This window comes from Prunus dulcis, chromosome 3 (assembly GCF_902201215.1).
Source record: "Prunus dulcis chromosome 3, ALMONDv2, whole genome shotgun sequence".
Lineage (NCBI taxonomy): Eukaryota > Viridiplantae > Streptophyta > Magnoliopsida > Rosales > Rosaceae > Prunus > Prunus dulcis.
Window position 1 is genome coordinate 2,580,720 of NC_047652.1, and position 20,758 is coordinate 2,601,477.

At 36.8% G+C, this 20,758-nt stretch overlaps 3 protein-coding genes across 3 annotated transcripts; 1 reads left to right on the forward strand and 2 right to left on the reverse strand.

Annotated features, from left to right (window-relative positions):
• Positions 1-118: 118 nt before the first annotated feature.
• LOC117620889 (oligouridylate-binding protein 1B) lies at positions 119-4,713 on the reverse strand. Its single transcript, XM_034351129.1, has 12 exons — positions 4,434-4,713; positions 3,450-3,511; positions 2,927-3,029; positions 2,676-2,752; positions 2,535-2,596; positions 2,352-2,439; positions 2,102-2,177; positions 1,783-1,813; positions 1,534-1,653; positions 1,319-1,404; positions 818-994; positions 119-654 (listed from the first exon to the last, which is right to left on the reverse strand). The coding sequence occupies exons 1-12, from the start codon at positions 4,536-4,538 to the stop codon at positions 367-369; spliced, it is 1,275 nt and encodes a 424-aa protein (XP_034207020.1). The 5' UTR covers positions 4,539-4,713; the 3' UTR covers positions 119-366.
• A 1,731-nt stretch (positions 4,714-6,444) lies between these two features.
• Positions 6,445-7,807, reverse strand: LOC117623358 (protein TIFY 10B-like). The gene is made up of 3 exons (XM_034354304.1): positions 7,165-7,807; positions 6,900-6,957; positions 6,445-6,793 (listed from the first exon to the last, which is right to left on the reverse strand). Exons 1-3 carry the CDS (start codon positions 7,616-7,618, stop codon positions 6,664-6,666), a joined length of 642 nt encoding a protein of 213 aa, XP_034210195.1. The 5' UTR covers positions 7,619-7,807; the 3' UTR covers positions 6,445-6,663.
• A 7,127-nt stretch (positions 7,808-14,934) lies between these two features.
• Positions 14,935-17,673, forward strand: LOC117620514 (pollen receptor-like kinase 3). Its single transcript, XM_034350591.1, has 2 exons — positions 14,935-16,517; positions 16,614-17,673. Exons 1-2 carry the CDS (start codon positions 15,104-15,106, stop codon positions 17,333-17,335), a joined length of 2,136 nt encoding a protein of 711 aa, XP_034206482.1. The 5' UTR covers positions 14,935-15,103; the 3' UTR covers positions 17,336-17,673.
• Positions 17,674-20,758: the final 3,085 nt, after the last annotated feature.

Here is a 20,758-nt window from a genome sequence, read left to right on the forward strand (position 1 = left end):
TCTTCAGCTATTGCTGATAGCTTAAACAAAGGTGGGTTTTACCATTACAAAATCAATAACAGCTAAAATGACAACAAAAGCAGAATAAATAAATAAAGGGGGAAGAACTGAAAACAAATTTGAAAAAGCCTACTCCCTCTAATAATAATAACCACTCGTCATAACGCATTAGAAAACAGAGATCATACATGATACATATCCAGAGACAGCAAGCACATAAGGCAGGGTAACAAGCTCACCGCTCAAAGGGCGGAAATAATAAAACGCTTCCTAAGGGGTTTATAACTCAGATAACACCTGCATAGTGGCAGGAAATATATATATATATATGTAGGTTGTAACATTTAACAGAACTCTTATGTATTATTACTGGTAGTACATGAGCTGCTGGGCAGCAGCAACATTCTGGAATCCGCCGTCGTATATAGCTTGGCTTGCTCCAGCAGTGCCCATTCCCATTGCTGCCTGCTTAAGGGGATGCTGCCCCTGGGGGTGCATGAGAGCATGGACACCACCCATCTTGCTCATTGCAAGTTGCCGTTCATAGGCCAAGAGGTCTGTTGCAGAGAGGCCTGGTAAAGGTGCTGCTGCTGCTGGTGGAGGGAGTGGGTTTGAAATTGTCCCTGGTGGAGTAGGCTTGCTACCCCAAGAGCACTACATACACAAAAATAATATGAGTTCAGCGATCAATGTAGAGACACAAAAAGTAGAAACACTCGGACAACATACATGCATCACTAAGAGAGAGAGAACCCAGTCCTCTACTATTTCCAACTTCCTGAAATTCATAACTCTAATAATAAGCAGAGAACCACACCTTTATTTGTCTACCACACAAAATTGACTGAGTATTTCCCATTTGAATAGCCAGAGCTGCCTCAGCATGGGTACTGAATCTCACAAAACCAAAGCCCTTGTCACGCTGGAGCCGAACCTCCTCGATCACCCCAACACCAAGAGTATGAAAATGCCGATGAAGATCAAGCTGAGTGACCTGTAACGAAAAGACCAATTTAACAGGTTTTCAAATAAACTAATAACAGTGGAATTTCTATGATCTACAAGTACTGAAGATATTCATTTAGTTCTCTAAATCATTTCCTCTTTCAAGAAACTAAAAAGCACCAACTCAAGTTGAAAAGCAGTTAAAAGTAAAAAATTTCATCTAAGGCATGGCAGAAATTAATGTGTGACAGTGCGGGTAAGTATATGTGTGTATCTGAGTGTGTGCACGTGTTACACAGAGAGAGAGAGAGAGAGAGAGAGAGAGAGAGAGAGAGAGAGAGAGAGAGATATAATAGATAAGAAAATTTCTTGCCTCTGGAGCAAGATTGCCCACATAAACAGTAGTATATTGAGGGTTGTTCTCCGGAGCCTCACTGTTTGTTGTCTCCTTCCCATCTTCTGCACAATCAAAACTGAATATGAGTCTGTCACAGACAGAGGGCTCTATCCTTTCACATAATAAATTTGAAACTAGCAAAAACCAAATTATTTTCCTTTCGACATAAAAAATGACCACGGTGGGCTCACCTGATGAGCCATTTGTAAGTTCCACAACACTTTTAGCATCTGAACTCTGCTTATCCTCATTGGAACCAGCACCTTTTGTTGCCCAGTTGCAACGTATCTGTCTACTTCCAAGCCACTTACCTGGCATCACAGCCAAAAAAAGTTTCAAAGTACGATGAGAAGCAATATGAGAGAAGAAGCCATAACCACGTACTCAGCATCTATGCATTTTTAAAATATTTTTTAAAGAAGGAAGAACATCGTCCTTACCAGTTAAGTCATTTATCGCACTTTGAGCATCCTGAAAGAGAAAATGGAAGTATGATGAGAATCAATTTAAGCACAAATCTACATAATTAAATAAATGCAGAGGCTTGGTTTTGGCTAACGCGTTATTGACTCTTTAAAAGAAAATTTGAAATTTGATGTCACTATATCAAAGCCGTTACCTAATTTCCCTCATCCTAATCCCTTGCATTCAGTTACCAGTCCATCAGAACTACCATTCAGACTCAGAATAGATTATTAACAAAAAAGAATTCAAGATCCCATGCATTCCAAAAGATACGAAAAGTAAAGAACATACTACCTGTTGGTTTCGGAATGAGACAAACCCAAAGCCTCTTGAACGCCCTGTCTTCTGATCCCACATAACCCTTGCATCTCTAACACCAACAAAACAATCAAATTAGATACGTCATAAACACACTGGATTACAAGGTAAGCTTAACGAATGTTAACGGATGACCTAAAACTTCCAGGAGTTCTAACTATTGGCCATCAGATGTCCTATAAAAAATGATAAAATTAAGAAAATGGGTGTCCGAGAAGACACTTACGAACAACTGGGATAAACAGAAAAGCATGCAAATAACGTAGCATCAGTAACCTCAGGGCTTAGATCACCAACAAAAATGTTGAAATGACCTGCACATCAAAAAGACAATATCAAAACTAACCTAGCTGATAAATGCGAAACCTACATCAAAATTAGTTCCGGGAAAGAAAAAACTTGAACTAACCTGATGTATCCTCCCTTTGACCACTAGCATATGCCCAATTTACTTTGATAGGCTGCCCAAACCTTGAAATCACATATCAAAATTTTAGAGACAATCATAACAAACAAAATAACCAGGAGAGTAATTAAGATTTGTACTTACAGATGTCTGCCATTGAGAGACAATATTGCAAGGGCAGCTGATCTGCGATCAAAATAGTGAATGAACCCATACGATGACTGCAAAAGGCAGAAAAAACAAAAATGATTGTCAGCTGGTAAATTTGAGTTAGGCTCATAGTAAACTAATTGATTCAAGAAATTTTCAATAGCCACCAAGTAGACTTCTTTGGTGAACAGCAAAACAGTTAAAATAAACACCAAGGGTGGCTATGTGGACCATTGCGAACTTACCTTTTCCTTTCTTATAAGTTTGCAGCTTTCAACAGCACCGGTACTTGCAAAAACCTCTTGAAGAAGTGGTTCAGTCACCTGGGTATGTATGTTCCCCACATACCTGAAATTTCTCAAAAATAAAGAAACTGGAAGTTTTAAAACCAGAAGAGAAGAAAGAAATTAAATTAATCCATAAGCAATTACTCGATCAGAAATGACAAAAATATAATGCAAGTAACACATAGTTAACATCATATTGATATTTTTGGAAAGAGAGCATGGCCAGGGAATGGGTAAAACTGCAATAAAGGTGCATAATTTAAGATAGTTGAAAATTTAAAATACTTTAGGAAGATAGAATGGGGTAAGTGAAGAGCAACAATGAAAGAAACAAAACAATGACAAAAAATCAAATATTCAATGAAGTATTGATTCAAGGTATGAAAACTACGGAGAACTATAACAGTTACATAAGCATAGAGGTGAAACATAGAAAAACACAAGATGAAAAGAAAAAAAATTGTCTAGACAAAACACTCACACACTGCGGCAAGTACTTGGATCAAAACCAGGAGGCAGATTTCCACTTGGGATTGGCTCTATCTGCAAAATAAAAATATGAAAAAGAAAAGAAAATAAAGAAACCTAAAAAATACAAGCAAAATAAAAGAAACCTAAATCAAAATAAACTAAAATCCCCTACTTCTTTATCAACCAAGTCAGGAGTACTTCAACCGGAAAGCAGAATCCACTTAAATAGGTACTTGCACGAGAAACTAACCAGGACAATTTAAAACACTAGTGCTCCGCCGTGAAAAAGAATGATTATGCAAGACAAAAACATGGTTGGCAGGAAAACTAAAGTTAACGAAAAAAAGGGCAACCCTACGCAGTTAATCAAAATTCTAAGATAGGTCAAAATGACCATTTGGTTTACTTCTATATTTGAAACTCTTTTCTGCAACTTACGGGAGCCTTCAAAATCACCAGGAACAACATACTTAGAAACAATTCAAAAAAACCAGTGTTCAGAATGGATAAATCAGTACGATATTTTTATTGCCATTTCACTACGACATAATGATGAGAAAGTTACACAGATGCCTATAATGCTTCACCATATTTGAATTCCGAAAAAGTTTTTTAAAAAATGATTAATCTAATTAAACATGAATCATTTTACCCCAACACTCGAGCTCCGCTTAGCTCCAAGACATAACACGGAGAAGAGAAAATTCAAAAAATAAACTAAAACTCAACACCCTAGCTCAATTTCCACTATCGAGAAACAATCAAATTTAGAACGTTCGCACATCAAAAACTATCAAAAATCCAAGCTTGGAAATCAGGTACTTCCAAAACAAGAAAGAAGAGAACTTAACCCTAGGTCGCTAGCTTCCATAATGCAATCACATAGAAAGACAACCGGAGCTCGAAGATCAACACCAAAATCCAAGCAAAACTCGTACCCAGAAACAGAATCAAAGTCACAGGAAAAGAAATAAAGAAGAGAAAAAGCTCGAACCTGAGGGGGAGCTAATAGGCCAGGGTGGTAAAGAGAATGCTGCTGAAGAAGAGCCTGTTGCATCAGAGCTTGTTGCTGCTGCTGCTTCAGCCTCTGGTGCTGCATTTCCTCGGTGATTTTCCGAGAAAGTCGGTGTCTGGCCGAGAAATTTGAGGTTAGGGTTCGAGCAAGGGCCTCAATCGAAATGAAAGAGAAGGGTAGAGAGCGAAAGAAAGAGAAGGGTAGAGGGTAGAGAGCGAAACAAAGAGAGAGAGAGAGAGAGAGAGAGAGAGAGAGAGAGAGAGAGAGAGAGAGAGAAGAGGCCTCTGACAGAGAAAAAAAAAAATCATTAATGGGTCTTGGGATTTATATAGAGGGATATACCAAAGACAAAAGAGGGACAAATGCTAAGCTAATGAATTTGGCTCCCCTGACCCAATCTCTTGCCACATGCCACTTGGCCACTTCGATTTAAACTTACTTCAATCAATGAAATAATAAGCTAATTATTTCTGGATTAGGCACTAAAAAGTCTTATTTATAACTTAATTGGGCTTTCCTAAATGGGAATCCACACTTTTTTTTTCAACTATTTAGGCCTTGGGGCTAAGGCTAGGAAATTGAGCTTGGATTTTGAGGTGGTGTTGGACTTGTTACATATGGAGTCCACTCCAAAGTTGGGCTTCAGCCTTTCTTTTGTAGCCCACTTTAGGTATTTGTCATTTAATTTTCAATTCCTTTTTTTTTAGAAGATGACGATTTATTATTATTTTTTCTAATACAAGTAATAGTCTAAACAACTCAAATTTGAGCAATATATTTTGAATAATACCATTTGGTTCTTTTTCATTGCAATGAAATTTAGGGTATTACATTTATGTTGTTTCGTGTTCATCTAGTTCAAGTCTTCACCCAAAATTTTCTCGTTTATTCATTGTGTCCACACTTTTTGACGTAGATCTCATGTACCTTTGGAAAAATGTTTACATTGGTCTTCGTCATAGCATATCTTCTACATCCATATATGATCTTATGATCATCGATCTACACATCTCTCTCGGTTTCATCGTCTATGTTATGCCATTACTCTAACGACTCTCTTGCTCTTTGCCCTTGCTTTTTTGCTAGGCATCTCCTTTGTGTTTTATTTTGTAGATCATTATTTCGTCCATCTCAAAAATTGCCTCTACAACCGAACTAACGTTTAGCCTTTATGCTCATTGATCACACCAAATTGTTTTCTCAGTTAACTAGTGTGGTCAGCAAACGCTTTCACTTATTTTGTGTAAATCTTGCATATTTTGCCTACGGAAAAGTTTGATTCAAGAGCCTGTTATGACCATGAACTTCGTTGGACCACATTATCCATGGTTTTAAAAGAAATTATTGTGTATGCCCATCAAACCACATGACGTGTTCGACCACGCTCACACAATAGGGAGAGCCTTGTATTTTGGTTCCACCCATCCCACAATAATCCTACCAAAGTAAATGTGATGTCGTATACTGCAACTGCACACAATGATTTCTTAAACTTTAAGGCGTGAATAGAATAAGAGTGGGAGGGTGTAGAAGGAATGGAAGGTAAACTTTAACAACTTTGTGGATTAAGGTGCTTTAATTAAAAGTTAATTAAACAAAAGTTGACCACATTAACTAAAGTGATGTCCATACAACTCAGTATGAATCCAAAACAACCCTAATTTCTTTATTTCTTTATTTTTCCTTTATAACCATCCACTGCTAGTTGATCAACTTTGACTAATTCAGACGCGTAGAGTTTCTTTCCTCTGTTCCTTCACTTTTCAAGAAGAAACAAAGACATAAAATTAGGGTTAGGAAATAAAATAATCTTCTTCATATCGTCTCCTCTGAAAAGTAGGAAACATAAATTCTTTTCGTGCTTCTCTCCAAACAACAACAACAAAAAGTGTACGAACTTGATTTTCATTTTCATTAAGATCTAATTTTATTTATTTATTATATCATTTGGATCTAAATTATCATATTAAATCTCTCAAAGAAATTTCGGTTACACACATAGTAATAATATCCATCCATAAATGGATCCAATCCCATTTATAAAAAATAATTACAAAAATTAAATTTTGATGGAAGAATAAATTGGGCGTTAACAAATTACAGAGTCAGAATCATAAAGCCGCTAGGAACCCTATATATATATATATATATATTTTATATAATAATGACAATAAAATCTAAATCTAATAAAAATTGTGAGCCCACTAAATCAATATAGCCTGAGTTCAAGCTGCTTTGAACATTGGCCTTCTACTTGATCCCTTGAACTCATTTCTTCCTCAGACTTGGAAGGAGATGCTCTTTGGTGGTTCACTTGGTATGGTGCTATGGCTGCCACCCTGAAATTAAAAATCCCAATAAGAATCTCTTCACACATATTTACCCAAATTGGGGAACAAGACTTTTCAACCTTGAAATTAAATTATTTTTCAGAAAGCAATTTACCTTTCTTTCCTCTTGGCTAGGAACTTGTGAAGCGAAGCTCTTCTTGCAATTGGCAAATCTGTTTGTACAAAAAAATTGTAGCAAAAAAAATCAAAATCCAAAAAACTACAAGCCTAGCAAATACACAACCAATAGCTTCACTCTTCCACCTCTGGGAGGATGTTCGAAACTCCAGACACCCAATGAATATTATTGTAAACTCCCTTCCCGAATCGCTTACTAAAAAAAATCGAGGTAATTTAGTGGGGATGAACAATTTAATTACCTGAACCAATAACTTGAGAATGAACTTTCTGAATGTCCTGAGAATTAGCTGAAATATTTGGCTCAGAAGCCACCATTTTGGTCACAGAGGCAGAACCGAATTTGTCAATACCATTAGAAACAAACCCAGAAGAAATCTTGGAGCTTCCCTTGGTAGCGAAATTCATGATTTCTCTTGCCTTTTCTGCTTGAAGATCATTGAAAACCAGCACCTGGCCACCATAAAAGATGGTCATTTGGGCAGATCCAGGCTGATTTGAGAAAACTGCTTCTGGGTTCTTAGCAAACTGTGGAAACAAATCAATACTGGGTTTTGAAGATGGAGTCTCAGCAGCTGGGCCGGTCTCCATGTTAGTCAACAAGTCCATGGTTGTGGGGACTTGCAGGCTTCTCTTCTCCTTCAAGTACTGGCTCAGGAGGTTGCATGTTTGTGCAAAATTGACCTTCTCTGCCATGGCTTTTCCAATTGATGGTGATGAAACAGAGAGAAAAATCAAATCTTGTTCGGTGATGATGATGCTTGAGGGGCTTGAATTGAGAGAAATATTAATGGTGAAGAGAGAAGGGGAGGAGGAGGGAGAATATATGAAGAGAGCCAAGTGAGTTTGCCTAGCATGTTCTTTGAATCTTATAATCGGCCATGAGCTTTCTTGGTGTCTTTATCTTTGAATATAATATTAAAATTAATTGGTTAATGGGTATTCTATTTTTTTAAGCACGTGTTTTTTGCATTGTAAAAAATTCGAGGCAAGCGCAAGCAAGTGACATGATTCAAACACGTGGACTCAAAGGGCAAGAGGGGAAGAGAAGAGACCTTCCTACATAACGATGCTTTCCCACTTGGGCTCTAATTACAAAACTGTCCTCGACCACTACGAGGAGGAAACTTCGTAGGTGGAAAATGTTCCGTCGAAGCGCGTAATATTTCGACACGTGGCGATCACTATGGCCACTCAAGTGAAGTGACGATATTACCCACGGAGTATTGAGAATTGTGTATAACGTGCTCTTGCTCAACCGAAGTCTCGAATCCCGAAGACACGAAGAAGAGAACCACCTGCTCGTAATTGTCACGTGTGGGCTCCGCCACCCTGTTGGTCCTTGTCGGCACGAAATCAAGGAACCAAACTCTACGCCTCTGCCTAACCTTGTTAACTCTAACTCCGTCAAGTATATGAAATTACCAATATACCCCACACATTATTCATTAAAAAGAAAATATATTTTTTTAAAGAAAATAAAATTTATTATTGTTACTCCAAAAAATTTATTTTAGTAAATGTGAGTCATTGCATCCAATTTCAAGTGCTCTCGATATATTAAATTAATTTTGAATAGTTTAGATTTGTAGCTGAAGTGGTTAATAACATTGATTCCCATATTCGAGGTCCTAAATTCGTCCCTTCATTTCCAATATCACTTGTAGAAAAATAACATCATGATATTCATGTGGTTACATTACAGTAGGAATTTATGTATAATGTTTGAAATTTTTTGGCTTATTTTGTGGTTGAACTTTCTTATTTTCTTACATTAATCAAAATATTTATTTCATTTTTTTTCTTTTATAGAAGAAATTAGGAATTATTAGGATAGATATTTCAACCTCAAAATGTCATTAAATTAATATCTAATTAGTTCAGTTCATGTTGCTTAAGATAAAATTAGCGCAATAATTAGATGTGGTTAGCATAACTTATTTTTTCCTCCAAAATTCATAACAAAAACTACAACCTCCATGTGACATGAGCTTGTTTATTGATGTAACGTTTGCCCACATTATATTATCACTCGTTTATTATTCTTATAAAAAAATTATTTATTTCCTAATAACTGAATTTGATAGTAATTGAATGACTGATGAGCAATTGGATTGCATGCCATGTACTAGTTATATTTTTTCATAATGCAAATTTCCAACTATTTGAAATGAGTTATATGAGTTGATATTTCTCCTCTTATGTGCCTAGTTTTGTACAATGATGAACTAATGTGATGTTATGTTACTTTTGAGAAAGAAGCGATATTTGGATGTTGTAACAAAAAATTACAAATTTTTTTTTTAACAAATCATCATATACATACAATATCGGGAGACTTTATCAAACCAATTTAACATATAACAATCTAATGATATAGCATAACGGGCAAGATAATGAACAATCATATTAGTTTCTTGAAAAACATGAGTTAACGAAGAATCATGAAACTGAAGAAAACCATCCCGAGCATAATCAATAATCTTTCCCAAATCAGATGTGTCCGAAATTGAGCTCCTGACATAATTGCAGTGCTTGAATCACTTTGAATGGAAATCTACATTGCATCATGAACTTCCCCTAGCTAATATGTATGCATGTTACATTGAAATTACATGATTGCAATGTAATACTCTAGCTGCAATACAACTGCCACTAGCCTCCCGAGCCAATACCCCCTCCCCACTTACATTAGTTTTTTTTAAACGATTTTTGACCGGAATTAAGGGTGTGTTTGATAATTGTTTTAGATAATAAAAGTGATTCTGACAATATTTGACAAAACAAGTTAAAGTGCTTCTCACGTTAAATAAAATATTTTTGTGTTTTCGAGAGAAAAACTTCCAAATGAATTTTCAACACCAAGGGATGTTTGAAAAATCAAAAGCTATTGTTTTGGTCTTTTATCTTCAGTCTTTTATAAGTTAAAAGGTGCCCTATGGTTTTATCTTTCTATTTTTAATCCGAAGCAGATTTTAAACTCACCTTATTTATTCACTCATGCATATTAAAGAATGCGATTTGAAATCTCCGACGCGGTTTGTTACTCACCCACTCTCATTGTTTGTACACATACAATATAACATTGACAATTCAGACCAAATAAATAATAAATAAATAAACCCATTAATTAATAATGCCACAAAATATAAAAAACTTCTGCTTGGTGGGAACTTTCCACACGTGTACTCTCAATAAAGAAACCCTTACATAAAACGGGGATAACACTGTTTTGATATTCTAGACAATCATTGTATGCCACATGTGTCAGTATGTGATTGATCAAAAATAACAAAATAGTATTATTCTCGTTTCATACATGTTTTTATGTATTTAAGAGGGCACTGTGCTCCAATCCAAATGCACCTCTTTTAAATTTTTTTAATTTTATTTAAAGCATCTCTACTAAATATATATTTTAGTTGACCAAGAGAGAGAATTGACGAAGTACCAGCAGCCATATTCAAAACGTGTTAGCTTTAATGGGAAGGTCGGGTCACCCATCAACATAAAGGTTGCCAAACAAGTCAAGAAAATGTTTGAAATTGATAGGGGTTTTGTGGTGGTGGTAGGGCAGAGCCATTTGGATAGGAATCTTTCAAAACATTGGTCAAATAAAAAAAAAGATAGGGCACATGATCCATATGTGTACTTGTATTTCTAGTAAGTATAATAATTTTAATTGAATTGAATTAGTTGGTTGGGGGTCCTATGCTCAATTTGCTCTGAAATGTTCAAAGTCTTCTTGGCACCGAAGAAATTAAAAAACGTTTCCCATCACATCAGACAAGTCTGAAAACGCCGACTGACAAGACAAATCAAACTATGCATGCACCACACAATTTATTTTTATTGATAGTATTTCGTATTTCGTATAGGGAGCTAATTTTCTCATTTTTAATTTATCCACTTACTTTACCTCTTGTTTTTCAATATTTTTTAATCAATTTTATTCCTTCTCTTTTTTATTCTACTCTTATTTAGAGATGATAAAAATTCCCGCAGGGAAGGGTCCCCGTCGGGTCCCCGATCCTAATGGGGGGAGATTTCGGGGCCAAATGGTTATCGGGTATGGGGATCCCCGAACTTAAAAAATTCCCGACGGGTATGGGGAGGGGATGGTATTGGCGTCCCCATCCCCGAATCCGACCCGAAAATATATATGTTTATATTTAAATAAATAAATATATAATTATAATATTTATGTTTGACCCTAAGCTAACCTCTCTCTCCTAATTCTTCCTAATCTTTTCTAGAATTTCATATTGATGTGATTTTGAATAGTTGAGTTGAACTTTATAGTTAATTTGGATGTGTTGAATGATAATTTAATATGAAACTTAATGTTAAAATATATGATAAATATTTTTTATGCCAAAAAAATCGGGGATTCGGGGCGGGTATGGGGGCTAGTCCCCCGACGGAAACGGGGACGGGGATTCCCCGAAACCTATTAAACGGGGATTGGTTCGGGGATGGGGGCGGGGATGGAGAGCGGGGACGGGGATGGTATTGTCATACCCGGCCCATACCCGGCCCGTTGCCATCCCTACTCTTATCTTATATTAATTTATTTTTATTTCACTTTTATATTATTTTTTTCTTTATACTTAATTTTTCAACTTGCACTTCATTTTTAGTTTTTTTTTTTTCCTCATCGAGTTAGAAATAATTAACAATATATATTTGTCTAAGCAAAATTACATAGCCCACCTGTTGCAAAAACTCATGCCCCATGAATAAGGTCTTTAGTTTGGATTTAAAACTAGGGTTTTATGTCAAAATATAAATTTTTTTTTAGTACAAACGATAGTCTAAACTATAGAAAAGGGGGTTTCTCATGCACACACAATTGATGTTATAGGAGTTTGAACATGAGACCTCATGTATGCAAATCAAGGACATTTTCCACTTGGCTAGACTATGTAGGCAAAATGGACCATCTTTATAACCCTTATTCCATAATAGACACTTCCACAAAGCTTTATCTCATATTTTCTTAGATGCCCCTCCTTTAAATACCTAACACATAGCAGTAGTGTATGAGTAGTGACTACTTATTTAGGGTGATAATTTTCCTACACCTCTTTTGTCCACTTAGGTCCTGTTTGGTTCACATAACGGATTTGAGGGGAAATCACTTCTTATGTCATTTCCTAATGAATGGGACATGGAAGATTCATTTCCCGCATTTAGTAATGCCGAGAAAGTAACCGGGAAATTTCACTTTATTTTCTTTCCCATGTTTGTTTTGAGTAGAAATGGAAAATAAAGTTTGTATAATTTTTCAATTATACCCATATTAAATCAAATAAAAAAAGAGTGCATTTTAATGATATATTGTAATTCTAAATTGTTAATAGAGACAAAATGGTCATGAAAAATGAGCATTGAATGTTGACTCATTTTCTCAAACTTTCCAATGATTAGGGAAAACAAAATGCAAGTTAGGAGAAGGGCTTCACTTTCCCCTTACTTTCCGATATGATAGACAACCATTTCCCATGTCCGGACTTACCAAACATGGGAAAACAATTGATTTCACATCCTAAGCCTCCTTTTCCATGAACCAAACAGGGCCTTAGAGCACTTCCAGCAAGAGGCCCCCTAAGCCCCCATTCGTGTTTCCAGTTCCCAAGTCTTGCCAGGACAAGAGCTAGGCTCCACCAACTTGGGCAAGCTGACCTAATGGTGATGTCATTGTGATGTCAGCAACCAATTTAAATAACAAAAAATTGAAAAAAAAGAAAAAAAAATCATAATTTTTTTAAAAATAAATAACTAGTCATATTCTTTACTTCTCACACCAAAACTCTATACAAATTCCTCTCCTTATATCTCATGTGAATAGTGGTTGCCTTTGGGTTGTTATGACACTGGGTAAAAAACCAACAAAAAAATTGCAAGGGCATATACTATTCACATGAATAGTAACAACAATTGCATCCCCTTGCCTTTTACCATGGCAAATAGGTGGACATTCTCTTCTGCTCCTTTTTGTTTTGTTTTAAATACTTTTTACTATAACAAAAAATGGAGTGAAGAGCACTTTCAGGAGAGTCTCCAAACTTTAACCAAATTCTAGCTAAAATAACTAAAAGGCTATTATAACAAATCACTTAAAAGGTATTTCCTCCAGCAATGTTCTCTATTTTGGCTAATATGAAATATTTTATTATTATTTTCTCTTTCTCTTTCTCCCTATTGCAAATCAAATATATTAAAAAGAAAAGTAAAAACCCAACCCCATCAACCTCCCAAATGTCTTTATCTCTCTCCCCCATTTTCTCTCTCCTCCTCTCTAGATGTAGAGAGCCAAAAGTTGATTCTTCAAAATAGAGAGCCAAGTAGGGAGTCTGCTAGAAGGAGGATTTTCCTTCTTTTTAGCCAAACTAGCTAGGGATGATGGGATAGAAAGTCTGCTAGAGATGCTCTAAGTGGACAAAAGATGAGTGTGAACGTACAATTTCCAACAAAGGGAGTGAGAAATTCAGCTCCCTTTATTTATAATGTCTTAATTTCTTTGAAATGGAATTGGGTGCTCTTGTTCTCTCTCTTTGCTCCAATTCTTATCCGAAGAAGTGTTGTGAGGTGTTCCATTTTGTTGTGAAGATGTTCTCTCTCTCCCTACTCTTGCTTCTGTTGGCCTCTATGCTTCTTCTTTGTTGGTGTAAGTTAAATGAATTCTAGAGTTGTGCAGGTGTCTATTATGAAATAAGTGTAGTGAAGAGGTCCATTTTAGACAATTCTGCTAAAAACCAAGCCCTTTTTTACTAATTAGGGTAGAAGAAAAGTCATAGCCTCCTTTGTTTTACTAATTTTACTTAGACTCAATTAGTCAAGTCCTTCTAGCCAAAAATAAATAAAAGCTCAAGTCCTCAACAATAGCACATGATATATGAAGTCTCCTGGATTTATGGTAGACTAGGGACAAAAATGATCAATTCTTTTATGGTCCAGGGAGAAGAAGTCGTACTTCTAGTTCTAGTCTATAAGCTACAAACAGGATACTTCGACTCTTAACCCTTCTCATTCTCTAAAATAATAGCCCCAAAAAAAAAAACACACAAAAAAAAATAAAAAAATCAATGGGGCCAGCAAATTATGTTCAGATCTTGATGGGCTTAGAATCATTACATTGAAATAGCTGTTGGGCAAAGCAAATCAACTATACAAAACCAGGCTTCATTATAATCAAAATCCAACCCAAATTTGCCATTTTTGTGGTCCAACCCAATTTTTATTTAAACACCATCTCAAAGTTGGGTTATTTGTAGTGAGCCCACTACTAACCTTTGTCAAGTAAATATTTTTGAAAGATAACACCAAAAAAAAGAAAAAAGAAAAAAAAAAGAACAGTTTGCAACCTTTTTTTTTATACACCACCTTCCTATCTATCTCCTCAACTGAGGAGTTTCTCTCTCCCACGGAAAAGGATCCTCTACTAAGATTTTTCATGCTTGGCAGTTGGATCTATTGGGTTTTCCTCTAAGCATGCATGGACATCATTTAAAACTCTGTAAACGCTGAAAAAAAAAAACTAAAACAAGTTATTCTTTTTCTTCTGTTTGCTACTCCATCTTCCATGAAGTAAAACCAACACAACCCGCCAAGGCTTTTTAATTTTCATAAAGAAAACACAAACCAACATTTTACCACAATATACTATTAGGGTGTTAGTTGGATTGACTCAGGTCTTTGGTGTACTCCGAGGTGGTCATTGATTCATACGGTATCCGTGTGTGTGAGTTTTCCCTCTTTTCCCTTTCTAATTTTGGAGGGGGAAAAAAAAAAAAATTTTACCTCAATATTTAGTAACATAATTTTTTATTATTATAAGAAATATCAATTTTGTGGTGACTCTAACCCTAGAATAGAATTTATTTACAATGTGATTGCAGCTGGAAACCCAGGTAAGCAAAGTCCATAATGTTCAATGAAAAAGAAAACGGTTATAACGGTTTTTTGAACCAGGCTTGACTTGTTCAAAGAAAGAAAGGGTGTTCACCAAGTCCTTTAGGCCTCCCTCTCATTCTGAGGCTCTTTAGGCCTCTCTGATTTCTGAGGCTCTCTTCCTCTCACCCACCAAAAAAACACAAAAAACAGTCACCCCCAAAATTTTTGCACACCCCAACTACGATGCAGCACACAACCAAAAAAACTTTTTCCGACTAAAAAATTATGGCCGTAACCTGGTTTTTCTATCACCGGCCGCACCACCTCCTCTTCTTCTCCATCATTTTCTTTGTCCTCCCTTGTATAGCATACTCGCTAGCCGAACCCGAAGCCTTGCTCAAGCTCAAAGAATCCTTTAAAAATGCCGAGGCACTCAATTCTTGGACCCCCGACACTGCGCCATGTGCCCGAAACACACAATGGGCAGGACTTATTTGCGCCGATGGCATCGTCACAGGGCTTCGTCTCGGGGGAATGGGTTTAGCAGGGGAAATTGACACGAAGGTCCTCGCTGAAATCAAGGGCCTTCGCACCATGAGCTTCGCGAACAATAATTTTTCGGGGCCAATGCCCGAGTTCAACACCTTGGGTCCTGTGAAGGGTCTTTACTTGTCGGGCAACCAATTTACAGGGGAGATTCCGTCCAATTTTTTTGTCAAGATGGAGTCTCTGAGGAAGCTGTGGCTTTCGAATAACAAATTCACTGGCAACATCCCTCCTTCGTTGGCCACGATTCCCAATCTTCTCGAGCTGCACCTCGAAGACAATGGATTCAGTGGGAGCATTCCGGTGATCAATCAATCAACGTTGGTGTCACTCAACATGTCCAACAACAAATTGGAGGGGGAAGTTCCTGCCAGCATGTCGAAATTCGACGCGTCGTCGTTTGCTGGGAATGCCGGCCTCTGTGGAGGGAAATTGGGCAAGGAATGTGCAAAGCCAGAGCCTCCACCTGCAGCATCAACAACCCCTAATGACAACAACAACAACAACAACAACAACAATGGTGGAAATGGTTCAAATTCGAAAGGCAACGGGGGAAGCTCCAAAGTTGTTGTGGCAGTGTCAGTAGCTTCGGCGGTGGTGCTGGTTGCTCTCATCGTCCTGTTTTTCGTGAAGTCGAGGCGGAAGGGGGAGGAGGAACATTTCGACATGCCTGGGAAGGAGAACATAGAGAAAGCAGATCATCCGGACTCGGTTGAGCTGAATGTGTCGGAGATAAAACAAAAGGAAGTGGTGGTGGACCGCCCCTCAAGCTCGAAAAGGACAGGAAACAGCTCGAGAAAGGGGTCCAACAATGGCAAGGGAGGCGGAGGAATGGCGGAGCTTGTGATGTTGAATGAGGAGAAAGGTGTTTTTGGGCTGCCAGATTTGATGAAGGCCGCCGCGGAAGTGCTTGGAAATGGGGGCTTGGGGTCATCTTACAAGGCGGTCATGGCGAACGGGTTCGCGGTAGTGGTGAAGAGAATGCGGGAGATGAATGGCATGGGAAAAGATGGGTTTGATGCAGAGATGAGAAGGTTTGGAAATCTACGCCATTGGAACATCTTGACACCTCTGGCATACCACTACAGAAAAGAGGAGAAGCTCTTGATCTATGAGTACATTCCCAAGAGTAGTTTGCTTTATATATTACATGGTATGAAATTAATTTAACCTTTCTGTTTTTCCTTTTTTTTTTTTTCCTCTCTTTACACTGGAAGGAAATCGAACTCTAAACTTGCTGATTTTGTAGGTGATCGGGGACCGTCCCATGATGAACTTGATTGGCCTGCCAGGCTAAAGATTATTCAAGGCACAGCAAAAGGGCTGGCTTATATTCACACAGAATTTGCATCATGTGATGTGCCCCATGGCAATCTCAAATCAAGCAACATACTACTTGGCCCTGACTATGAGCCATTGCTCTCAGACTTTGCATTTGGGCCTTTGATCAACACTGCAAATGTAGCACAAGCGTTATTTGCATACAAAGCCCCGGAAGCTGCAGAACATGGCCGAGTCTCTCCCAAATGTGATGTGTATTGTCTAGGGATCATAATTCTTGAAACCTTGACAGGAAAGTTCCCTTCTCAATACCTCAACAATGGGAAAGGAGGGCTTGATGTGATCCAATGGGTTCGATCAGCAATCTCCGAAGGGAGAGAATCCGAATTGTTAGACCCCGAAATTTCAAGCACGAAGGGTTCACTAGGTGAAATGGAGAAACTCTTACACATTGGGGCAGCATGTACGGAGAGCAATCCAAATCAACGATTAGATATGAGGGAGGCCGTTACAAGGATAGAGCAGGTACAAGTTTTGGGAAGTGACCATGTGCCACACACAAGTCATGCACCAACTTTGAGAGAAGGGGTTGGAGAGCTCCCCGGGGAGACGAGGCTCGAATCAAACACCATCGGAAGTAGATCAGGGCGCCTTGATGGAGACAATGACGCTGCCTTTTCCATATCTTAATTGTCGATCGAGTTATGTTAGGCAAAGGCAAAATGATAGATGGTGTGACCTCAAAAGAAAACTTGAGCTTCAAGGAAGGGAGTCAGAGTCAGAGTCAAAGTCAGAGAGACCTCCACAATGGTTTTTCTGGGGCATTAGTGTACAAGTCTTGGGAAGGACAGAAAGGAAAAGACAGAATGAAGATACAGCAATGCATGTATTAAAAGTATAAATATACAAACATTAACACATTCAACTTCTGCTTGAGCATGTGTTGCTTTACTTGTAAAAAACAATAGATAAATTTGCTTGAAGATAGACCAAAATATCATTTGTAAGCTTGCAATGCGATTTTATTAGCTATTGCGTTTGAAAAATTATATATACTTAACTAAATATAAGTGTTCCCTATTCTGCAAAATTTTATGATAAAGCTCTTTCATTTTATTGTTTTAGGAACCTTCTCATGTCTGTTTTATAATCAGCTTTAAAATTGATGACGTCTCAACTGGAGTGAAAATCATAGCTCACGTTAAATATTAATCGATCTTATTTCAACGTGTATAATTAACCGTGTCAAATGACTTGATACTAAGCTATAAAAAACTTCCACTTCTACAAAATTCGTGGCTAATTTCAAGTTAGATTCATACAATTGTAGTTTGCTAATTTCAAGTCTAAGTCAACCCTTCTCTGGTTTAGAAGCCGTGCATACAGTTGGAAAACAGCTACCCAAAAAAAGAAAAAAAAACGTCATACAGCTGGAGATATGTATATTATAAAGGGATAAATTGTCAATTTGTGATAGAGCAAAAGAAACCGGGCGCACAACAGAACAATGGCCAACTATTTTGCACCGAAAGCCTCATTTAAAATTTGGAAACTGTATGTTAATAATTATTTTGTACTCTACTTGACATTTACCGATGCCAATTCACTGAACCAAGATCGTAATTTGTCACTATATTCATTATAATCCCAGGTTCTACTAATAAATAACATAATTAATCGATACAAAAACTATGCATCAATGATATTATTTTAAACGTAAAGAAAGTGACACATGACATAAGGAAAATAGAGAAGGTTAAGGAGAAGGTTACTAAAATTTCCCTTTATAATAAAGAAAATTGTCATCAAACAATTGTAAGATCAGAATTGAGCTACTGCATATTGAGAAACATGTATATAACAGGATAATATTGTTTTGCTATATTCAACTAATTACTTTCTGTCATATGTGATAAGGATTTCACATAGCAGAGCATGATCGGATGAAGATAGTAAAACAATATTATTCCCATGACATGCAAGTTTTTTTTCATTGCATGACACAAATCTTAATAAAGCGCATTTATTGGGACCAATAGTACTTCTTATGCTCCTAAGGCCGCTTGGGTCTAACTTGAAAGAAGGGTGAAGGTAACGACAAAGGGCGGGGTTGGAGTCGGGTATGTCATTATATCCTCATCTCGTCGGGTCAAGGGCAGAACTAAGAATTTTTCGAAGGGTGGGCTAGCTAAATTTTTTAGTTTAAAATCTAATTATATTTTTTAACTTACAATTTCTATATATATATTTTTCTATAAATAAAAGTATACATTAAATCATATAATCCTAATTCGTAGCCCTATTAACTAATTTTCAATAAGTTTAGAATATAAAAAATACAGATTAAATGCAACAAAAGGGTTAATTTACGAACAATGGGGAAACCACCAAGAAGACCACAAAATAGACTTTGGAAAAATAATATTTCCCTATTCATAGAAATAGTGGGGAAATTGCCAAAAAGACCACAAAACGAGGGCCCCAACCACAAGTGGGAACAACAAGTTGATGGGCTATATAGGTTTAATTTTGTTTTTATTTAAATATGGGTTACAATAGGTTAAAAAAATTATCTTCAAAAAACTACATGGGCTGGACTACAACCTAGGGTAGCCTTGTAGGTACGCATCGGGTAAATGGTGTCATAGGAAACTTATCTCTTCGAGTTGATCATCCATCAATTTCGAATCCCCACAGTATCATAGTTGTGTGTATGTGAGAAATTCCAATTTTTTCTAGTTTTGACTATCGTTTGTGCGCAAAAAGAAAAAAGAAAAAAGAATGCTAATTCCATGTCTTTTTGCAAAGTTGAAATTAAGTCTCCGAATTACAAACAAAACAGAGGCCTCAAATGTTAAAAACTTGCCCCTCCTACCGTCAACCATGGGAACTTTTCAAAGTACTAGAACAACATAGGGCAACAAAACACAGAGCAATAAATGAGCACGAAAAATAATTTGCTTCTCCTTAAACGCAGCCCGCAACACTCGTGCAACTCTGAAATTCAAACAGTTTTCTCTCTGTCCCTTCTAGATTGTTCTTACCAAAATAATAAATGTATAGTGTGTTGTACTAGTAGCCACGTACCTTACACCAATCAATAAATAATATAATAATATTTATTTTTTTAAAGACAATACTGCACACAATATGCTTATATGATCCCTTTAAATTTTACTTCATGGATTTTTTTTTCGGGGGGAGAGATATGGATGATTATAGCGTGTGTACGTGCAAGCAAGCATGCATGCACGTGAATGTCGGCCTATTTTGGCAGTAGATTAGTTGACTTCATTAATTTCATCATTTAATTTCGTGATTAGTTTAAGTTTGCTCTTGTATGTGGCCAATAATAATAATAATAATTATTAAGGCTAATTAGTATATTAATTATAGACAGAAGGCTTAGTCCAGAGAGCCAGCAAATCATGCTCTTGTTTCGCTGGCATTGCACAGATTTCTGCTTTCATGATAAAGGATTAATTAAAATTAATGACTGTAGAAGCAGAGCCAAATGTCAATACTTAACTAGGCCTTTGGGCTTCCATCTGTGTGCAACAAGCCTCATTTGAGTAAGTTTGGCCCATCACTGTGGTAATATAGATACAAAACTCATTTGAGTAACTCAAATTTTTGGAAAATAACTAAATAGGGCTCATCTGGTAATGTTTTCGAAAAAAAAACTATGGGCGGGGATTTTCCTGCCATATGACATAATGAATCTAGTAAAATCTATAATTTCTTCCATAATTTTGATTATAGAAAAAACGTTATGATAAATGAAAAATCTTATATGAGGAGGTCAATTACTCAACTTGTCACGTAACAAGAAAGAATCAAGCGAAATTTTGCGTACACTAATTTCTTTGGATATAAAGAGATAATTGAAGTATGACCATGGGTTTTCAAATACGTGATAAGCCCGTATGAAATTTGATGTGACCATAAAGCAAAGCAATGCCGTAGATGTTTATTTTTTAGGTCACATTCTGTCACAAAAATGATAAAAACTCAAGAGAAGAGGAGTAAACCCAAAATATTGTGTGCTGAAAGGGTGAGCCAATCCGACACGCCGTCAACATGTTGAAGAGGAGAGTAGTAGAAGTAGTAGTA